The 23,164-nt window shown below is 37.1% G+C and overlaps 1 protein-coding gene across 2 annotated transcripts; it reads left to right on the top strand.

Annotated features, from left to right (window-relative positions):
* Window positions 1-409: 409 nt before the first annotated feature.
* Window positions 410-22,622, top strand: LOC306844818 (V-type proton ATPase 116 kDa subunit a 1-like). Of its 2 annotated transcripts, XM_079377205.1 has the most exons (22): window positions 410-485; window positions 2,826-2,982; window positions 5,348-5,426; window positions 5,594-5,691; window positions 6,415-6,543; window positions 8,144-8,226; window positions 8,431-8,557; window positions 8,697-8,779; window positions 9,288-9,381; window positions 13,232-13,444; window positions 15,875-16,025; window positions 16,181-16,320; window positions 16,823-16,986; window positions 17,186-17,276; window positions 17,368-17,486; window positions 17,569-17,785; window positions 17,886-17,993; window positions 18,298-18,408; window positions 20,111-20,128; window positions 20,580-20,697; window positions 20,937-21,108; window positions 21,455-22,480. In XM_079377205.1, the coding sequence occupies exons 2-22, from the start codon at window positions 2,866-2,868 to the stop codon at window positions 21,546-21,548; spliced, it is 2,526 nt and encodes an 841-aa protein (XP_079233331.1). In that variant the 5' UTR covers window positions 410-485; window positions 2,826-2,865; the 3' UTR covers window positions 21,549-22,480. The 2 variants fall into 2 exon arrangements, with proteins under 2 accessions (XP_079233331.1, XP_079233332.1); XM_079377206.1 differs by lacking the exon at window positions 20,111-20,128 and having other exon boundaries at window positions 21,455-22,622.
* Window positions 22,623-23,164: the final 542 nt, after the last annotated feature.

Genomic DNA, 23,164 nt, shown 5'->3' with positions numbered 1-23,164 from the left:
AGTTTACTGACTGATCCTGGTGTATCAAAAGCACAAAATATGATGGCAACAATGACAATGAGGCAACAGGAAGTGGTTTAATACCAGAGTAACCACCATCTTCAAACCACAGACTGAGGAACTGAAAAATAATCTGGGGTAGAAAAAAAAAATTAAGTTTGGGAAGGTCTTCCTCTAGCACTATGGCTATGGGACAATATATTTAATTTACAATTCAACAGATGCTGTCAGAAAAATAGCTAATATTTATCGACATAATAAGAACTATGTTAAATAAAGAAATAAAAGCGGAAAGAAAGTATGCGAACAAACAGATACACTCCCCAGTTTACGCGCTGTTTTCGGAGCCACCTCTCACAGGTAACCTCGGTCACGTGACCAGGACTTCATGTCGTCACGCCAGCTCTGCCTCGTTCTGGTCAGCTGACGCTCGCGACGCTGAAGACTCAGAGACAGCAGCTCTCCATTTCAACTGATTAAACTCAGTAAGTTACATTGTTCTTGCTGAAATAACTGTATTCTCACTTAATAACTATTCTGAAACGCCCAGAGAGTTGTGTTTGGAAGAGAAGAGCGTTTTCTTTCAGCTTAACGTTAAGTTATCTGAGGTAACAACCTGTCGGTGATGATTAGCATTAGCGCGTTAACTCTCTGTCATTGCTGTTTACTATTTCAAGTTTGAACCTGATAGGAGTCCCCTTCCATTTGTTACAATAAAACACGGAAGTGTATAATGTGCCACTTTGCCCTGTTACTTGTTGACGCACAATGCTTGGGTTGACAGCTAGACTAATGTCAGGCTAGTAAATAAGACGGTGTCTGTGTTTAACGTTACCTCTTCTTACAGTTCAACGATGCAATACCACCTTTTATTGCCGAAGTAGTTTCCGCTAGGTATTTAGTATACAGTAAGGGCTCAGAAAACTTTGACTGCTCACCATTTAGCGTGAATGGGATTTCTGTATGACATTGTGTTGTGGAGGGAAAACAGTGTATAAATAAAACAAGTACAAGATAAAACTAAGTGGAATCATAAAAACATTTTATTAAAGTAGAACGTAGTTAATAAATAATCTAACAGTGCAGTAGAAAAAAAAAACCTAATGTAGCGTAATAGAAACTAAACGTTTCCCAAATAATATTTTACACATTTTTCAAAGTATAAATTGGGTTTTTATAAATGATACTATATAGCTGCTGTCTTGGGTCTTAAGACAGGGATTTTTTTGGTTGAGGATGATCATATTTGAGGGGTCTAAAAGATTAAAAGCCCTTGTTGTATGCTACAGTATTGTGCTGATAGGCTGGACAACTGTACCTTCAACAGTTTTCTGGGTGATAAAGACTTCTATTCTGTTCTATTCTATTCTATTCTATTCTATTCTATTCTATTGCATACTCAACCTGATTAGACGCCCTGCCACAGGAGTTCACATTATTAATATGATGTCTTATTGTAGGCTCTGTTTTTGAAAGACCTTGCATTGGTCCACTGCACTGATACCCGATGATGCTGGGATGGCTGTATGTAGTTGTACAGGAGAATGGAAAAAAGAGCAGGATACAGAGAGACAGCTGAAAGAGTATCTGCATCTTGATAATTCCCCAAGGTGCTGCATTATTCAGCACGTGTGGAATTACCCATGAAACAAAGACTACTCGCTTCCCTTCTCAACCACTTAAAAGTTGTAAAATGGACCTAACAAAAATATGAAATGGCTTTTTGTGCTCTGTCGTTTTTCTTTGTGTCTTAATCTGCCACAAAGTGCCTTTGTGTTGGTAATGTTTAGTATGGAGAGTCACATGGCGCAGCTTAATCCATAATCCGCTCCCTGTGAGTGGAGTCCATCGTACAATCATTCTTAATGAATAGTAAACTTCTTTCAGTGAAGGACTGCTTTGAAGAATGGGCTACAATTTACAATTCACTCCTTTGATTGGACCACATGTATTTCACTGAGAAGATCAGGATTTGCTCTAGGAGAGCACATTCCATGCAGTTGTAGCGGTAGGTCCAGGGAAAGTAAAGTTCATCGGGTTATTCGGTGTAATCACTGAATGCGCCTGTGTGTTTTCTTCATTCTTCTGTGATAGCATGTGCTTATTCTCTCAGCTGTTTGGGGCATCACATGCCATGAGAACGGTGAAACAGCAAAGAAGTGTAGCATTCTTTGCATGCCCTCTGGGCACAAGATTGTGGAATCTTTCCAGAAGCTTTGCCTTGATTTGTAGTAGGACTGGCCGATTAATCAGAATTGATTTGCAACATAGTTGGTGTTATTTTTAGACTAATTAGATCTCGCGCTATATTTAATTACATTAAAAGTTATATCATTTAAAATATATAACATCATATAAAATAAAATATAATTGAGTAGCGCCAGTTTGCAGTTGGTTTTTCATAGCTGCTGATCTGATATCTATAAGCAAGCTTCTCGTACAGTACTGTCAGATAACCATTAAATGTTAAAACTTTGAAAACAGAACATTCCTATGATTCTCATGACTTGTAAACTATCAGCTGTGTCCAATGCAGCTCAGCTCAATGTCACAGAGCATTTATCTGTGGTATCGTCATCTTGCTGGACTATGAGCATAACAGAATTTGCACAGAATCAGTAAACAGATCAGAATTGTTGAGGATATAAATGCTGACATGCTGTTTTAAGGGCTGCCTTCCTTCCTTTTGGTTAAAGTAAACTCTACGTTTGCATAGTCAGTGTGGCTTAACCACTGTGCTTGGTGTCAAACAGAAATATTACTCTGTTTATGTGAAACCTTTTGTTTATATTATTAGCATTTGTGTTTTCTTCCTCTTCCCTCAGACATTCTCCCCTTAGTGCATTCAGTAGAGAGCAGTGCATTATGGGGGAGTTGTTTCGCAGTGAGGAGATGACTCTGGCTCAGCTCTTCCTCCAGTCTGAGTCTGCCTACTGCTGTGTCAGTGAGCTGGGGGAGATCGGCATGGTGCAATTCAGAGATGTAAGTATAGACCACGTCATAATTCACTGGTTATTAATTCCTAGAATATTTACTGTTCATTGTCAAACCCAATCAAAACAACAGAGGGTGGAGCTTCATTCATAGTGACTCATGGCAGTAACATTGATGTCATTGTCAACAAATGTCAGCATAACTGAAGAAATAGAGTAAACGTACCTATTAAGCTCACGTACCCATTAAGCACACTTCCATTTTTGAGATCAGATTATAAAAAGAAAAATATAAAAAGTCTCCATGTGTGCACACTGCCTGGTGGCCGTTTTGAAATATGTCTAAAAACTTTCACCAAAACAGGAGCCCCTTAAATGTGCATTTTTTTTAGATTTTTAAGCCTTTATGTTGGGTAAGTTTCACTACTTATTGTAAAATTAAGAGATTAATGTTCAAACTTTTGCATATTATAACCTAGAATTTGGATGTGGGAAATAATTACATTAGATCCAGCAGATGCTACAAAACACAGTTAGCTGACTAGCTGTATGAGATTGTCTGCTACGCTAATATATTACTTCACAGGCATTACTGGCTTGTACTTTTACATCCATAATATTATAAATTGACAGTTTATTGCTGGCCTGTGGTTTTACAGTGCTGTAGTTTTGAAAGATTTCATATTATTTTAAGGTGAGCTGAAAGGGTGCACTACTATGAAAATCACACAGCTTCAGTGTGACATCAATAAGAAAAAGTATAATTTCATAGACATTGTTAATAATAGTTGTTCATATTAAAATATGTATGAACTTAATACATGACCTCGACTATTTATTTAGCAAAAATCCTGTCATTTTAATAAATTAAATTACATGAAATTTATAAAAAATGGTTGTGCTCTCTTTAAGCTCTTCCACATTGAACGTCTATGTAAATAGTTCATAAATAGACTTTAAATATTAACTGATGGTTGTCACTTTAAGTTAAGTTAATCGATTTTCTATGGATTCTGTCAACTCAAATCTGCAGACTGGCTCTGATCTTTGCCAACTAGCATCAACTTCTCCAGCACTGTGTAGTGTATTCCAGCCTTAAGAGACTATAGATAAGACATCCATTTAAAAAGAGGTTTCATACTGAGGCTAGTTTCTGTGTTCATCCCCATGAAGAAAATTTTTATTGGTTTGTTTTATTTGATTTGAATGTGTTACTTAGCTGAAAGTGGACTAGTATACATGCTGCAATGTGCTTACATGACATTTTATTATGAATATATAACTGATCAAATTGAATGCCTTGTTGCTTGATTTTAGTGTTCTGTTTTTGTGATTGACTTTGTACCTTCAAAAAGATATATTTTTACAATTATTCTTTAAAAATGTTCCTTTAAATAAGCAAGAATATTTAATAAAACATGATGTGAGCTTAATGGGAGCAGGGGTGTGCTTAAAGGGTACACAAATTTACACATTAAGCACAGCCAGACTTTTTTAATTTAATAATGTATATCTTAATTGAAATGCTTTTGTCATTTAAAATAAAATGAAATATTTTTGTGTGAGAGATTAATATTTTAACATAACTTTTGTACTGAAACCAATATCTTAATAGGTGCGTTTACCCTAAGCATCACAACTTATACACATTCATAGACTTTCTTGTGTAGGCACATTCAGTGTCTACAATAAAATGGGACAAGTTACTTCAGGTAAACATTTGATGGCCTTTGAGAAAAGTTGCTGCCTTAATTAAAGATCCAGTATTGACGTTACATTTCTGTTTATTTTCACATCATATTTGTTCTGTTTGAGCTTCACTCTAAGAGTTTGCACTATTCAGTTTGTTTTGACAGTTTTTGGTTATAAAAATGCCACTACTGGAACTGCGTCCGGACCAGACATGTACTGTACAGTGGTGTTGTAATTCCTTCCTCAGTTTTAATGTCCCTGCAGCATTGATGATTTTGCGATAGTACAGATGTGTTGCATACAAGATTTTGAGCATTGCTTTACCATGCAAACTTGATTTGACTGCTACTGGGATGGGAAACAGATAGAGAGCAAAGAATATTCAGTAGAGTGTGAGACTAAGACCAGATGAAATTGAATTGGGGAAGATTTAAATTTAAATAAAATCAGATACACAAACGTTATGATCTCATTCAGGAAGTGATTATGAAACATTGCTCAAAGTGGCCTAAGAGCACTCACTCATCCTTGAACCCTCATCTAGTTATTCACAGCCAACAGTGTTGTTTTTATTTCATGTGGATTCATTGTTCCGTTGTGAATATGACTACTTTGCAGTTTCTCTTTACACCCCTGGGTATGAATGTGGCTTCCTTGTCTTTGAGAGAATGGTAATTGTATATTAATTGGTCAGTGAATTTTTCTCTTTCATTGAATTGCAGTTGAACCCCGATGTGAACGTATTCCAGAGGAAGTTTGTGAATGAAGTCCGCCGGTGTGAGGAGATGGACCGCAAACTAAGTGAGTTATTGAGTGAGCATTGCTGACGTAGTGAGCTGAAAATCATTGCTGACACAGCATCATGAGTTCTGGTTAAATTCAGTGGAAAGATGTTCAAGAACACGCTGTTTCTCTCCTTTTCTGTTTCTGGCTCTGTTTTCTCTGCTTTTTTTTCTTTTCTTTTCAAGGATTTGTTGAGAAGGAAATCAAAAAGGCTAACATACCTGTTGTAGACACCGGGGAGAACCCAGAGGTCCCTTTTCCACGAGACATGATTGATTTGGAGGTATAAAAACTTAATGGACAACTCAAAATAAGGCTGAAAATTTGAATTAGAAATAAAAAGAACCCATAATTAAAGTCGCTTAGTCTAGAAACATTATGAGCTGCCTACAGAGGCACTGTATCAAGGGATGATGAAAAGTTTGTTCCTAAATTCTAAGGCAGCATTGGATCCAACCCATAATACATTGGGAAGAGCACAGTGCTAAAACACAGAGTTTGTGCATGAGGACAGAGGTTGTTGATTACAAATATTTGTAAGTCTTTTGTTGGTTTAGACGTCTGCTAAAAGTGTGAATGCAAAATATTCTTATGTTATTCAATACTGATTTTTTTTTATTAGAGTAGTTTATTAGGTTTAAACATTGAATTATATGTAATTGATGTTCTATTAAACTTTCTATTCATCAAAGTATCCTGAAAAAAAAAAAGTATGATTGTTTCCACAAAAAAATATTAAGCACAGCATTGATAATAACAGAAAATGTTTCTTGAGCAGCAAATAAGTATATTAGAATAATATCTGAAGGATCATGTGATACTGAAGACTGGAGTAATGATGCTGAAAATTCAGCTTTGCATCATAGAATAAATAAATACATTTTTTTATTTAGATTATTTTGCCTTTATTTGTGCTTATTAGCTATTGTGTCAATTTCAGAGGACTTAAGCTGTGAACAGTTTTGAATGCATTTAATGAGTTGTGTCCTCCTTTCACTTTTTGTAGGCCACCTTTGAAAAGCTGGAGAATGAGCTCAAGGAGATCAACACCAACCAGGAAGCATTGAAGAAGAACTTCCTGGAACTGACTGAGCTTAAGCACATCCTCAGACGAACACAGCAGTTCTTTGATGAGGTTTGTAATACCTCATCTCTTACAAAACCTTAAGCCTTTAGAGTTTCCTGTGGTATTTCCTGAGGCATTTTACATGGTACATGAGAGGCTGCAAGCTTTGCTTGCGATCTTGCAGTCTTAGTTGTCTTCTTCCTTTTCACACTCTTGAGAGGCGGTTTGAAATGTACCTGTGCAACCACAACAATATCTGCTGCTGCTTCAGCTTGAGCAAAAACATGCTGCATCTGAACGGGGCAATTACTGTTACATTGTTTATGTAAGTGATGGCTAATGAAGCCATAAAGTACTGCAATAAACCTCTCTTCAACATTGTTTTTGACCAAGTAAATGCTAAAACTATTCCATTGGTTGTGAGTAAAATCACCTTGGATTGGTCAATGGCATGTAACATTTAAGAAAGCTAGCAGAAACTGTATTTTTGTGCTTAACTTTACTGCGGTGGCACTTTCTGTGTTGTTTTTCGTGTTGCCATGATCCACTTCTCTTCCATTTAGCCTGAACTGGGAACTCGCTGTTCCCCTTTACCGTGTAAAATGGCCTTTACTCACAAATGTCATACTGTGGTTGTATTTGAATACAAACCATCAGATCAGAAAAATCAACACCATTCACTAGTCAAATCAACAAGCACTCTAACAGAAACAGAGGAACCATGTTTTTCCCCATGTCTGTGATAATGTTCAAGCTGACAAAGACAGATGCATGTCTAACAGATTGAAAGGCCATTCTCTGAATTCCTGGTCACATCTCAGCCGCTGGTGATGATGTCACTCTGCCCTTCCCAAGACCAGTTCTGCAAGGTGTTCGACTCCCTATTCACACGTTTCATGAACCTGTAAAAAAATTGCTCCACCTTTTGTGCCTGGGATAATTTGCTACTTCCAGGGTGTTTCTTTTCTGTCTTTCAGCCTGTTGGAGATCTTTGACCATACATTTCTGTGCTTCCTGGATCTGAACTTTAGCATTTTGTTGTGATATATTTATTTTACAAGTTGTTAAAGATCGTTTGAGATCAAGCAGTTAAGTTGTAAGTGGTAAGCTGTCTCGTAATCATTCACTTTACACTTCCGCTAACTTGGGCTCTCTCACAGACTGGTGGTGGGTGGTGTGAGGGTGGTTTGGCTCAGTGGTTAAAATAAAAAAACAAAACAAACAAACAAAAAAAACAGCCGTTTCTAACTATTCAAAGAACCAATCCCTGTGCTACAATCCCAGTGCCCTCGAGTTAGGCACATCACCCTGGTTTTCCCTGTAATAACATGTATTGTAATTTGCTTTGGGTAAAGGTAGTCAGCTGGTTGAGTATTATTAAATATCAAGATTTACTCTAATAAATCCTCTAAATAAATTTTTTAACAGTAATTTAATTGAAAACTTAAGTTAAACATACGTTTGTCTTATTTATGTAATATGAAAGAAGTACTTTACCTTAACATATGATACTTGAATTTACCTTTGCCCTGCTAAAGGGCCCTTTATTTATTAGAAAACTATTTCCTGAAACAATATTATCAACACTACAATGAACTTTGATTGAAAGTCAGATTATTTTTACAGGAAGAGATAAATCTAATTATTGTTCTCTTTTCGTTTTTGTTAGATGGAAGACCCTGCACTTTTGGAAGAGTCGTCAACTCTACTGGATCCCAATGAGGTTGTACGTGCCGCTCCTCTTAGGCTTGGGTGAGCAGCTATGTTAGTGGGTTTGATCTCTGTCTTACTAAGCTATGTTATGGACAGCTAAAACATGGATGCTTCACATGTGGAAATTACAGTACAGCCTGAATTGCTTTCAGTGTATCATTTTACCTCACAAACCTTCATTATTCAGATGTCTGCTGTTGGAGGATACTGATATAATTCGCTCACCTTTGATGCTGGTTGCAGGTTTGTTGCAGGGGTAATTGGCAGAGAAAGGATTCCCACCTTTGAGAGGATGCTGTGGAGAGTTTGTCGTGGAAATGTCTTCCTGCGACAGGCAGATATCGAGGAACCACTTGAGGACCCCGCCACAGTCAGTTTCCCCTGTGAAAAATAAAAATAAATAACTTTTAAGATAGCTTTGCAAGATATAATTGTTTATTTTGGATCATTAACTGTATATTTAATATGAGCTTCCTCTTATGTTTTTTTTTTATTTTCCTTTTTTCCAGGGAGACCATGTACACAAATCTGTGTTCATCATTTTCTTCCAGGGAGACCAGCTAAAAAACAGAGTCAAGAAGATTTGTGAAGGGTACGAGAGCATCACTGCCCAGTCTCAATACAGAGTGACCAAAACAAAAGAAAATGGTGTTTACATGAGATTTTGAAAACATTACATTGTTTTCTGATTTTGTAGACTTTGGGTTGATATAAAATTTATTGGTTTTGAAAGAAGATTCTTATGCTCATCAAGGCTGTTGCTGCTTTATTTATTTAAAATACAGGATAGTAATCTTGTGAAATATTATTACAATTTCTTATTATCAGTGTTTGAAATAGTTGTGCATAGTTTTATGGAGACCATGATCCGTTTTTCAGGATTTAAAAGAAGAGCATTTATTTGAAATGGAAATCTTTTGTGTAGTAATTTTCTTTGTTACTTTTGATCAATATAATGCATTCTTGCTGAATAAAGGTATTAATAAAAAAAAAAAAAAATCTTATTCACCCCAAACTTTTGATAGTGTAATCTGTATTTCACATATTCGTAAAATTAATATACTCCAGATTCATATATTTTACCAATATTTTTATGTTAGGTTTCGGGCATCTCTGTACCCCTGTCCTGAGACCCCTCAAGAGAGGAAGGAAATGGCAGCTGGAGTCAACACTCGAATTGATGATCTCCAGATGGTAAGACATAAGTGCAACATGTGCGCACACATACACACACACACATTCTCCTTATGAGCAAAGATTATATAACTGTCTTTTATTTATTTGGCCAAAATAAGTGCATGTAGAGACAGTCTTTATTTATTTAAGTTATTCTTTTTATTTTATGAGGTGAGTTAAATGTTATGGTTGCATCCAGACCTGATCTAGTTCTGTTAGAATAGTTCTCTGTTTCTTTGTTTGTCCATAAATCTGAATTAGTTTTCAAATCCTGCCACACTGTTTGCACTGTCATTTTACAAATGATGAAATCTGATCTGCTTATTCAAACGTTATCACCAATATCTGGTCCATCTGCGTCAGCTGCTATAGTAACAATGTAAGCACCGACACAATGGCAAGACCACCTGTTTGCACTCTGAACAAAGTCGAAATGTCCTCATCTGTGTGTGTTTGTGTGTGTCTCTGCTGTTTCTATCCGAGCGGTATGTGAAAGAACAGACCTCAGTCTGATCAGAGGTTCTTACATCAGAGATTATAAAATGATGATCATAAAATAAGTTAGAAAAACAAAGCGTAGCTGTTTACAGAGTGCCTAAAAGATTTAAACAGGAAAGCAAACAAACTCGTGAATGCACACTGCTGGTTTTGTAGTGATATGACTGAATATGATTTGACAGTACATCAATTGATGCCGTTTGCTTCCTAAACTCCAGCTAGAGTGGCGTAATGAAATTACATGACATAATGAGTGTGATCAGAAACTGTCTGCTGTACCAAATACAGATTAGATTAGAACAGGGTGGATTTCACTATCAGTAAAATAAATAATTAAACAATAAATTACAAGTAAATGTCAAAAAACACTGCACTCTGACTGTGTCATATAACTTACATATACATTTGGTGATGCTTTTAATCATAGCAACTTACATTATTCTATAAACAGACCCTAAATATTTCCTGTTGCCCACATAATTGAAATTTTGATCTATTTTTGTTCTTATGTCAATAAGATTATTTCACAGTTAGTGCAGATCACTGTCTTTACAGTATGAGAGTGCATGGCTATTTAATTAAATGTATTTAGTTTTTACATTTATTTTAATTCATGTTAGATTTTTTTTTTTTTTTTTGGCTTGTGGCGCCCCCTGCGGGTGTGTGTATCACTTTGAAAACCTCTGGATTAAACTTCAGGTCCCAAAACTCTGGGAGGGAACTGTCTTTTTCTCATTTTCTTCTCTGTTTTTCTTTTTTATTCCCTCTCTTGAGCTGAGATTAAACTAACACACTTACATGAAAGTGTAGGTTGATTTGACTGAATTATCCACTGGCTGTGTCAGTGCACAGTCGGTGTCTGTTGGTTTGTACGGCTGAGGGAATCTCCCTCAGTGAGTCATTAGGGGCTACCAGTAGACGTAATGGGGGACTGCTTGGATGGTGTTTCAGCACTGGGTCTTTGAGAGAATCTTTCATAGTACCTTATTTGGGATGATAACTTTGGGTGAGTGTGTCCTCATGCATTTATATAGTACCCATAGCTTCCCACCCACACAGATGCCCACACATGGCAGGGCAGTTTATCACCACTGCTAAGTTCTCACGTTAAATTTATTCAGTGTCTGCACAGTGGCACGTACAAGTTTCCGCATCATACCATTTTTCTGCACTCGCTGACAGTAATATCACAGCCAATCAGAATTTGTTCTTTAAAAAAATTCAAGTTGTGCCATATAACATTTTTGACAGGAGTGAAAACCTAGAGGGTTTGAAGTACAGTAAATTCTGTGAATTGTACTGTTGTTTAACAACTTTCCGATTGTTCAGCTTATGAGACGTCTCTTTGAAATAAACTTTCAGTGGACAAAAACTCCATAAAACAGCTTTGAAAGTTGTGAAAATCACGTGATCAGGGACTTTTACAGTGCGTTTTATTGTAAAGACTGTAAACCTGTCCCTGACAGCCTCATTTTCATCTATTAAATTTATAAACCTGATTTAGGTCGATAGACAGCTATGTGGAGCAAGATTTGTAGGCAAGGCTACCCTCAAAACATGACAACATAGAAATTGATTGACAAAAATCTGAAAAGAAACTCTTGTTGTTATTGCATCACAACAAGTTACAACTGTGAGGTGCTTTTCACAGCGGCTGTCTCATAGTGAGAGTTCCTGTCTGTGCATATCCACATGCTGTGGGAGTTTGTTCTTCATGTTTGCCAGTTATTCGCTGATTCTCTCTTATCCCACACCCTCTGAAAACCCACATGCATATCCGTTTGCTCTCTGAGTATTCAAAAGAAATGAAGGAACCTATCCAAGCACAAGAGTGCTGACAGGGCCGGGACTGAGTATGCGCTCGAGTTCCATGTCACTGACTCACTTCGAGCTATTAGCGGGCCTGTTTGCCCCTGAGGTGAGAGAGAATGGTCACTATGCACGTGTCTGTGTGTGTGCGCCTGCCGGGCAGGAATCATTCATGTCCCTGTGATCCTCTCACAGATTTAGGGAGAATTTGGTACCCTTTAGTATAGTACACAGGCCATGTTTGTGTTTCTGTTGCTGTTTGAGCAAGACGGAAGCTCTTTGGGACACATTATAAAGGATTACATAAATCCTAGAGTGGACGAGTTTGCCTGATTTGTCAGTGCGGGTGAGTCTCAGTATGTTTCCAGCGTTGGGTGAGCATGTGGGATATTCTAGCGTGGGCGAGTGTGTCTGATTTTTAGAGTGGGCGGCTGCGTATGTCCCACCCGTGTGAGCGAGAATGCGCACTTGGACGTTAATGTAGCCACTCTATCTGTCTAACATGCCAACCAGATACTGGCACACTTCCCTGGTCACTCCTGAATGATTAAGAAATACACCTTACTTAAATAGAAGCCATATTGGCTACGTTCGCACATCCAATGTTTGGGATTCACAAACATGTTTACCAACAGGTGTGGCTCTTGAATTTTCCTGTTCATACAGTAGCTGACAGAGGGTGCTTGTATACTTTTCAAAGTTGAGCTCTTATTTGTTGCTAGCTTTGAATAACACCTACAACTATTGTGACCTAAGTGGGGTGGGAATCTTTCTTGTTCCATGCAAAAACAAATGAGTCTTTTGATGGTTTCTCAAAAATATTCACAAGCTCACGAGTGAGTGAATGGCTTGAATCAGATTAACTGAATCAGATTATCATTACTGAACTCCGTCACTGAACCCCAAATGTTTTTCTGTCATGATTCAAACTAAACGGAGAACTGTTATTGTGTCAGTGAATCATCCAGAGTCATTAATGAACTAAACCCCAAATGTTTTTTTTTTCTGTCATGTCTGATTAAATGGGGAACTTGAAGTTGAGTACCTATTTGTCGCTATTCTTGCAATAGCTTTGAATTACACCTGTAAATATTGTGACAAAATTGTGGTGGCATTGGCTAAATACTTCAGATTTGTTTTGTTCCATGCAAAACAAAACAAAAAAAAAAAAAACTCTTCTGATGGTTCCTCAAAAAGATTTACAAGCTCATAAGCAAAGGAATGGTTTGAATCAGACTATCATTATGGAACTCCCTCACTGAACTCCAAATGTTTTTCTGTCATGATTCAAACTAAACGGAGAACCGTTACTGTGTGTACTTCACATCAGTCATACAAAAGATATTCACAACAGGTTTTTTTTTTTTTCTGAAAAATATTCAGACATTTAAAGGATATTGAACATTTACCGTGTTTCCATGTCAGACTTGACACTAAACTGCAGTCTGCTCAGACTCAGGTTGCTCTTTCAGCTATAATTGTGACTATATCACCTCACTTGTTCAGTGATCTGATGTTTCCTGTTTTGACCCCTCCTCTTCCTCTCTGCTGTGTGTTCCAGGTGCTGAATCAGACGGAGGATCACAGACAGCGTGTTTTGCAGGCGGCTGCCAAGACTGTCCGAGTATGGTTCATCAAGGTCCGGAAGATGAAAGCCATTTATCACACTCTGAACCTCTGCAACATCGATGTCACTCAGAAGTGTCTAATTGCTGAGATCTGGTGCCCTGTGTCCGATCTAGACTCCATTCAGTTTGCCCTGCGTCGGGGCACGGTGAGGAACACACACTCTTGCATACACTTATATTGATTGATGTTTCTGTAAACCTACTAAGATCTTAAGCCAGAAGAGGTTGGTACAGTGTCTCATTCTTCAGGCTGGTACCTACTATAATTGAATCCAGCAAATCAAATCACACAGCATGACTTTTTACTCTTTATAATTACATTTACTCTCTAATGAGCACATCACTGATAAAGTGATTCATTGTCATTTATGATATCTGATCTCAAATCAACATCTTAAATGTTACAATTGGCCTGTGTCATTTGAACTCTAATAAAGGCTCTACTAAAGATGTATTTAGGCTAATTTGATAAATAATATTAGACATATTGGAACTGTTGTAGTTTATAGATATTTTAAAGATCCTGGCTTGATGGTTGTTGTTGACATACATTATATCCTATTAAAACAGAATATTGCTATGGGGCGATACAAAGTTGTGGGACATATTTAATAGGCAGTAGTCTTTAGTTTATGTAATAGCCATGAACCACAATTTGCTGCTTGCTATTGCTGGTTTGTTTTAAATGCATAAGTATAATAACTTTAGCAGTTTTTTGGGGGGCCATCCTGTCACAGGAAGAAAATACATTAACACATTCAGTATAAAGATTTTACTAATATCAGCACTATAATCTGTTTGCTGCCTTTCTTTAAACACATTATCATATCTGCAAAATCCAATATCGATTGAACTCTAATTCAAATATATATATTAATCTATTAGTACATAAAACATTTTCAATGCATATGTATCTCTTGAATAAAACACATCTTGAGTATTTGAAACTTGCAGTTACCCTATTTTACAGTTAGATGTGTTTAATTAAGCAAAAGAATCTGAGATACATGATTTATTTTGAAATTGTGTTGATTTGATCTGTATGGACATAAACTATTAATTATATTAAAGTCTTCAATTTGATTTCACAACTCCTGATGTAAGCTGCATTACACTGGGGCTGTATTTAGTCCATTTTACATTGGCATGTTAGACCACATATATTACCAACACACGTGTTGTCTCTAAGGAGTAGCCGATTTGTTCTTGTCATCACATACAATGACTCACACTTTGTAAACATGGTTTTAGCTTCTATTATCCTAGGACACACAGATATGCACACAGGAGACTGAGTGCTAGGACGGAATGCCCAGATGCTTTTACATTGAGTCATGAGACCTCTCAGATCAAAGTTTTAATTTTCCTGTGGTCTAGAGCTGCTGAAACCTGATCCCCTTCTCACAGCACCACAAGTGGACTCTGTCCATCACTTCTGCTGATGAGAAAACTGATAAAACGATGGATGAGATAGGCAGAGGCAATCCATTCCCTCAGTTTTCATAATGTTTGTGATTTTTGCATTTTTTCCTCCAATAGTGAATGATTTTTTTTTTTTTTTTTCAAATTTTCTTTGATTTTGATTAATTGGAAAATACATAAAGAAAAATTTGAATGTATTTAAAATACATTTATTTTGTGTTTTTATTGCATACAAGTATACAGTGCCTTCATTTAATATCCACTGAGTAAGAATGATTGTTTGTCAACGCTTTGGCACAGCAGTCTGAACTTTGACTTAACACATGAACCAAAATTTGATAAGTTTGTTTGTTTGATATAGTGCGTGCTGAAGATCACTTGAGTGATGGATTCTAGATTCTCATAGCTTATTCACAGCAGAAGGTGTGATACCTTTGTGGCGTCTGGGATGTCACACCTTACTGCAGGACAGTAAGGGTAGAGCAGGTGTGATACCTGTAATCCCTGTGGTGAGAGGATGTAGTATAAGGGTCAGAGGTCACTGCAGTGTTAACCTTGTAATAATCACACTGTAAGAGGATTAACTGCTCACACAAATTCACCTTCTGTTCTTCTGTGTCTGCCTCTGTCTTTATAGAGTTAAAACGGGGTTATATATTCTTTATATAATGCTGGACTTACAGCCAGCAACCTACAGATGGATTCTTCCAGACAATTTGTTAATCCATGTAAAGCATTGTTTTGGTAACAAAAAAGCAGCTTCCGTCTGAACTTAAACTAGAAGTGTAATAGTGTTAAGTTCATGTAGGCAGTGTGTTGAAATGTGAAGGATTGTGCTTGCGTGCTAGTTCAAAGCCTGTCCTTGCACATGGCATTCTTCCTCATGCCTTATTTAACTAGCAGCTATTAATATCAGCTGTCTTACACATTGCCTTCATATGCACTTACATGCTGTTCAAGTTCAGTTCAAAATATGCAGCATCTGTTTGAAATTTAAGCAAACAAGTGACACTATTTCCACAGATAAATAAGCATTTACATAAATGCAATATAGAGGCATGCGTACAACTGCGCCACTGTTTACTGGGAAGCAAACTGGAGCATTTGTTTTCATGCATGAATGTTTGTCTTAAATTCCGCTCTATTTCATGCAGGAGAGAAGTGGATCCACTGTTCCCTCCATCCTAAACAGAATGCAGACCAAACAGACCCCACCCACCTACAACAAAACCAATAAGTTCACCTCTGGCTTTCAGAGCATCGTTGATGCCTACGGCATCAGCAACTACCGGGAAATCAACCCAGGTAACCCTGACCTTCAATAGTTTTGTCCCAAAATCCTCTGCAGTGATTAAAATAAGCTACAGATCAACAGATCCTGCTGTGCTACCTTTTTATTTATTTATTTTGTGGGTGTCTCAGCATAATGTTTGTATCCATGTTTGTGCTCCTATGTTCAGCTCCATACACCATCATCACCTTCCCCTTCCTGTTTGCGGTCATGTTTGGCGATCTAGGTCATGGCATACTCATGACCTGCGCTGCACTTTATTTGGTACTGCGAGAGAGCAGATTAATTGCCCAGAAAAACGACAATGAGGTATCCATACTCCCATCCATTTATCCACCCATCTCATAATTATTATTTAATCATTTTGTTCAAATCAAATATTCATGTCATATAGCTTTATTTACGTATAGATCCTGAATACAGAAAATATTGATCCTAATTGTTTTTAAGTAGTGTTATTTAGCATGAAAATTAAAGTTTTGAAGTGGAGAATAAAACAGACTCCTTTTGTTATGGGTTATTTTTAATAAAGGCAAAGATAAATGGGACATTTGTTATGTGTTTGGGTGATGATTGTTTAAAGTTTAGTTTTAAAGTTATAAGATTTATAATTTTCTGTTAATAAAACAACATGGTCTGAAAATGTACAGTTTAGGCATAAATTATATCTTTTACTCAGAAAATGAAAAAAAAAAAGTAAGGAATTTAGCAATTTAACAAACATTATACTAAATATACTTTGTTTTTAACGATTCTACATTTACTTGGTCATTTGGGCTACTACAAATCACGGTGTTTTCTCTTTCTCTAGATGTTTAACATGGTTTTTGCGGGTCGTTACATTATTCTCCTGATGGGAATATTTTCAGTGTATACTGGGATTATCTACAATGACTGTTTCTCCAAATCTCTCAATGTCTTTGGCTCGGGCTGGAGTGTCCGACCCATGTTTGGAGAGAGAGGAGGCAACTGGACGTAAGTAGTTCATTCCAAACCATTGATTTTACATCGATCTTGCTTTAAAGGTTCATTGTTGTTATTTTTTATGGCCCTCAGAAAATGTAGCTCTCATAATCAGCCACTTGTTTGAATTGATCATTCAAGTCAGATCTTCATGTGTGGCCATCACATGTCATTATTATTTTTAACACTGATTTTCCATTAACTCATTCAGGCCTACAACACTGAAGGATAACCACGTATTACAGCTGGACCCTGCTGTGCCAAAAGTGTTTAATGGACCCTATCCAATTGGCATTGACCCAGTAAGCACCTAGTAAAAACATCTAAACAGTTCTGTGGCAAAGATAGTCTAACTTCAGCCCTTTGAGAGCTGTTTCCTTTCTCTTCTTACAGATCTGGAACATCGCCACCAATAAGCTGACCTTTCTGAACTCCTTCAAGATGAAGATGTCAATTATTCTTGGAGTCATCCACATGACGTTTGGAGTTACTCTCAGTCTTTTCAATCACCTGTACGCACTTGTCTGTTGTTACTCTTAACAGGTCTGTATCGACATTTAATGCTTATTTAAGTCTGTTTGTCTACGTGTGAAGGTACTTCAAAAAACCTCTGAACATCTACCTGGGTTTTATTCCTGAGATCATCTTCATGGTCAGTCTGTTTGGCTACCTGGTGCTGCTCATTTTTTACAAGTGGTTGGCGTATGATGCCAAGAACTCAAAAGAAGCCCCCAGTCTTCTTATAACCTTCATCAACATGTGCCTCTTCAGTTACAATGATCCCACCAACAAGCCATTTTACACGGCACAGGTACACACACCAATATCATGTAAATTCATCAGTATATGTGGCAAATGAGACAAATTGACATTTAAAACTGATGTTTCTCTCTTTTCTTCTGTCTCTGTAGGTTGCAATTCAGTGTCTGCTAGTTGTTATAGCTCTCGCCTGTGTACCGTGTATGCTCATAGTAAAGACGCTGGTAATGCGCAGGCAATACCTCTGGAGAAGACGTCTGGTAAGGACCTGTTGGACACGCCACATTAGAGATTCCTACTTGTCCAGTTTTAAATTTTTTTTATTTTTAGACAGTGTTTTTTGTTTTTATTTTCCTTTCGTTATTTTTTTTGTTTTTATTTTAATTTCGATCATTGTACATCAGTCGTGAAATTCTTCAGAATATTCGTTAATGTCCACATGAATGTCTATTAAGTATAATTATTAGGCCTGGAAAGGTCATGGAAATTAATACAATCTTTGAAAGGTAAAACGTATACATTACTTGTACACACAACCATGACCTAGTGTGACTTTTGCTGCAGGGAATGCAAAACTTTGGGGGAATCCATGTGGGCAACGGCCCCACAGAGGATGAAGCTGGGATCATCGAACATGACCAGCTCTCCCAAAACTTAGAAGAAGACTCACCTGAGGTGAGGGAATTGTCTTTTTTTTTTTCTTTTCTTTTTATCTGTCTGTCTGTAAACTAGCCTGTTGAATAACTAATAATTTTACTAATTAAATACTTTACCCATCCTTGTTTATTTTTAATTTTACAAAGATGCTTTAGTTTGTGAACTCTAACAATAGTCTTTCTACAGCCATAGAATGACATGTGTTCTGCCCACCCATTTATCTGGATATTTGTTTGGGTCGAGTTTTTGTCGATCTGTTGATCCTGAGAATAACTTGACGCTTTATCATAAGAATAATTAAAGTGAATTTCTTTATAGTAGTCTTTGTGAAACTTCCAGGTACCAAAAATGGCCGCAGTGGGCATTCCATTCTGTGACTCACTGGATCTGGGATCTACATACCAGTGCTGGTCTAAACTGGGGCAGCCCCTTTTAAAAGCACTGGCTCTCCCCCCCAACCACTGTATCCCGTGGCAACCAGCCTCAAAACACTAAACAAACACCCACCTAGCTAATTGGGTTTCTCTACACTGGAAAGAAAATGGAGGCAGATAACCTGCATTATTATTTTGAGGTTTGAGATGCAGTCTTTTCAGTGCGTTAGTGCCAAATAATCTTCCTCCTTCCATTCCGAACAGACCTGCCGGTACCAGCCACTAAAGTCAGTTTACTGGAGACTGAAGTCAAATCCCTGGGATTGTTTCTCTCTCTCATTTTGGCGTTTTCGGTGACCCTATAAAGTATTTGGTCACTGAAGCTGCACTTAAAAACGCATCTTCATTTTTACAAAAATCAAGTGGCATCTGCAAACAAATGATGCTAGACCTCATAAATGGCATAAATTTCCTCAGCTATTTTTGTATTACTTTCAACCAACTGGTCTCAAATTACTTTTAGTAGACATTTAGTAGGTTCAGTGCTCAATTCCATTTTTTGCTCAGATCAGATTTTTTTGTATAGCTGTTCACATTTTTGTTTTAAATGTGGCAATATCAGATTTACAGTGTGAACAGATCATGGTTTGAACTGAAGCACACGTGATTGGAAAAAAAAAATACAAGCAGGGTTGCCAAGCTCTCACAACAAAATCCTCCCATTGCTTCCCTCCCACTGTTGCGAAGCATCTGAAGTGTAACGGATTTAGTTCCACATATGGAAGTGGCACAAATCGGAATTGAAAAGATCAGATTCCACGTGGTTTGTGCTGTTCACAATGTCATGAGAAAAACAGATCTGAGTCACATGTGGGCAAAAAAAATAAATTTGCCTGCAGTGTGAACATAGCTGCAGAGTCAGCCACTTTTCACAAAGGGGTCCTAGCAGCAGGTGTAGTTAGTCACATCACGTCACTCTTTTGACAAACAGAAAATGCCCAAACTGTTGTCCAAATCATGTCTGTTTCAAACCTAACAAATCTTTTTATGAAATATTTTATTTAGTGTGCTGTGCTTCTTTAAAATAAATGCCACTTGCTTTGTTGTATTTTGTTTAATTAGTCATTCATGCATTTGTAGGTGTGGCTTAAGCTTCTGAATACTTTTTGGGGCCACTGCATTTTGTTATGACTGACAATAAATGTGTTGGTCATTAGATCTGTGCATTTTCTGTAACCCAAAGTGTATTTTTCCTCTCACCATCTCTTCATCAGATTCTAACTCTGTCATTAACCCTTTTTTAACCCTGTGTGTCTGTCTGTGCATGTGTCTGATTACCTTTCAAGCAGTCAGAGGAGGAAGTGGTAAGAGCAGACAGCCTTCTTGACTCTGTGTAGATGTTTTTTACATTTGTGTTTGTGAGTGTGTATGTGTATGTGTGCCATCACCCCATACAGTCCTCTTGCTCTGCGGCTTGTGTGTGTGTGTTCCTGCTGGCTTCAGTGTTGGGTAATCTCCTGTAGTTGGTGTTCGATCCTTTTCCAGTACATCTAGATAGATTCTTTTCTAGACACTCATTTTCCTTTGTTTTAGCCACCATTATTACATGGGAATGATCCAGTGAGCCGTGCTGTGATTAAGATATATATCATATCAAGTGATGCCGATCATCTGAAAGGCCCCACGCTGTGATTTTGTTCTCATGCCTGTGAGATTCAAGGCTGCTAATCATGCTGTGATTGAGCTGGGAGTGGGATTAGATTTCTGTGTCTTCATTAGTCTGAAAAGCTCTTATTGCTCTCTCTCTCTCTTTAGTTTAATTTTGCAGATGTTGCAGTGCATCAAGCCATTCACACTATAGAATACTGCTTAGGCTGCATCTCAAATACTGCCTCTTATCTACGGCTTTGGGCGCTGAGTCTGGCCCATGCACGTAAGTAATGCACACACGCATACTCGCATTTATTGTATTGAAAATACATGGAAATTTGATTATGCTCAGTTCTTCTTCAGTTGTAGAGTAATAATTAAAGTCTTTGTAATCTCTATTAAATTAATTCATAAACTGCAGCCCTGTACAAATGCCAGTACATGTTTATCCTCTCACTTTGCAATTTGTAATTGAGTAATTGTTTACAAGAAACTTCTTAAAAAGTCTTTGTTTTCTTCCAGAGCTCTCTGAGGTCTTGTGGACAATGGTGATGCACATGGGTCTGGCGTCTAGGAATTTTGGTGGATTCTTTGCGCTGTCAATCATCTTTGCCTTCTTTGCTACACTGACAGTGTTCATTCTGTTGATCATGGAAGGGCTGTCCGCCTTCCTTCATGCTCTCAGATTGCATTGGTAAGGGCACACATACAATGATTGGCTTTATAAATTAAAACAGTTGAACAGTTTCAAGAACAGATGCCGCCCCCTTTCAGTGGCTACGTACACACTGCTAGTCTAGCAAAATACAGTTACATTGACTATTCTGTGTGCTTAATGTTATTCTTTACACACAAAAACGTTAGTTGCATGCGAGAGAACTGCATTCTGAAAATAAACTCACTTCCTGAAAAGATGGTATCAAGATTATTATCAAATCTATGTACAAAACCAAACTAAAAATATATATTTTATTATTTTATTTTATTTTAAACTCAGAATTGCAATCCACTGACCTTGTTCCCCAACTTATTTTCTATAGGGTGGAGTTCCAGAATAAATTCTACACTGGACAGGGCTTCAAGTTCATGCCTTTTACTTTTGACAGCATTCTGGAGGGCAAGTTTGAAGACTAAACCACACCCATATTCTCTCCCTCCCCAACTGCCACACCTCCAAACTACAGGAGCCCATCAGATTGCTTGTGAGATTTCATGATTCTTGTGAACACTGTGACTTTGTAAGGCTCTATCTCTCTCAGGTGTTCTACATCAGGACATAAATGGAATAATTTACAAGCAGGTAAACTAGATGTAATTAGTTGAAGCTGAAAATAATCTGAGCTAGAACTGCATAACATATTTGCAATGATTTCATAACTGTTCAGTTCTTGCAGCAATATGTATTGATTTGTAATAATACAAACTCAAGTGGTGTTGCCATACATCACACAGGATTATGAACAGCATGTTTTTGTTCTCATAAATTTGTACTCCTCAATCAAGGCAAATATCATTACAGTTGCCCTCTCATTATTGCATAGGTGGAGATTTTGTCTATATTTTTTCCAGTCTCTTAAATTATTAGAGTTTGTTTTTTTTATGTAACTTTTATCCTTTATGTTGACACATTTATATAATAGTTCTTATGCAAAGGGACCTCATTTCAAATGCAGCAAAGAAAGCTTCACTTTATGGCATTTCACAAGTTTTGCAGAGAGGATATCCTTATCAAGCATATCTGATTACCAGATGCAGATATTCCCCCAGATGTATTGCAGATCTTTGCATTCCTTTAGAAAATGTAAGTAAAGAGTAATTATATTTTAGTTGGCCTTGAACGGTGTTGCAGTTTATGCAAAATACACATCTAAACTACGTTAATCTCATGAATCTTTGTTTATAAATGAGTTTACATCATGAACATGCATTGGCTCCTCAAAAATGTGTTGGTTTGATAGATGTCAGAGGGAGTCTTGGAGAAAATAACTACACCAAGTAAAAGCAGTAAATGAAGCTGAATGATTATGTCTGTTTTATTTGTCAATAAAGAGTGAAGAGTGGATCTGAACTCGTTTTTTTTTTTTTTTTTTTTCTTTTTTTTTTTACATGATTGAAAATATCTATATGTCTATACATGTATAATACAATTAATTTAAACCTAATTAAGCATTATGGCATAATTATACATTTTAATAAACATTAAATGATTAAATAATATTTCTGTTTTCTTAAGTGCTATTGCTGTTGTTTCACATTAGCCATGCTGATATTTGGAACGACAGCACTTGTACTCTTGTGATATTGCTTAATTACATTTCAGACAAAATTGGACCAGTTTGTATTTTTCTACGCTAACAAAATGTACCAAGCTTTACAGTTTCCCCTTTCTCATCTTATAAAATTCCTTTAATCGCTCACAATTGCTAGAGCTAGGGTGATAAGCAAACATTTAACTTTCAAACAAAAAACGCTCCTCGCTAAAGTCAAAATCACAACAACTGCTTCCACTCCACAACACTCACAACTTCGCAAACACCATCGGAGCCATACGAACAGAAACGTCTTAATCCTGTTGAACTAAATATCAACACGTTAGGATGCTATTATGTTATTAAGTTATATTGGAATGCTTATGGTGTTTCCAGTAATGCAGCGTGTCTTTGATAGTAATATTCAGGATCAGGTTTACGCTTTAATGAGTCATAAATCGATTTGAGCTGTTTGTCTCATACCCTTGCGTAAATGAGTGG

This window comes from Barbus barbus (genome assembly GCF_936440315.1).
Source record: "Barbus barbus genome assembly, chromosome: 3".
Classification (NCBI taxonomy): Eukaryota; Metazoa; Chordata; class Actinopteri; order Cypriniformes; family Cyprinidae; genus Barbus; species Barbus barbus.
The sequence above is the reverse complement of the archived record's forward strand: the minus strand, read 5'-3'. Positions and strand labels throughout refer to the sequence as shown.

Excerpts from the sequence above, each read along its gene's own strand:
- LOC306844818 (XM_079377205.1), top strand. The coding sequence starts at position 2,866 with ATGGGGGAGTTGTTTCGCAGTGAGGAGATGACTCTGGCTCAGCTCTTC. Across the intron at positions 8,558-8,696 it reads CACTTGAGGACCCCGCCACA|GGAGACCATGTACACAAATC; the intron begins GTCAGTTTCCCC and ends CCTTTTTTCCAG. Across the intron at positions 9,382-13,231 it reads GAATTGATGATCTCCAGATG|GTGCTGAATCAGACGGAGGA; the intron begins GTAAGACATAAG and ends TGTGTGTTCCAG.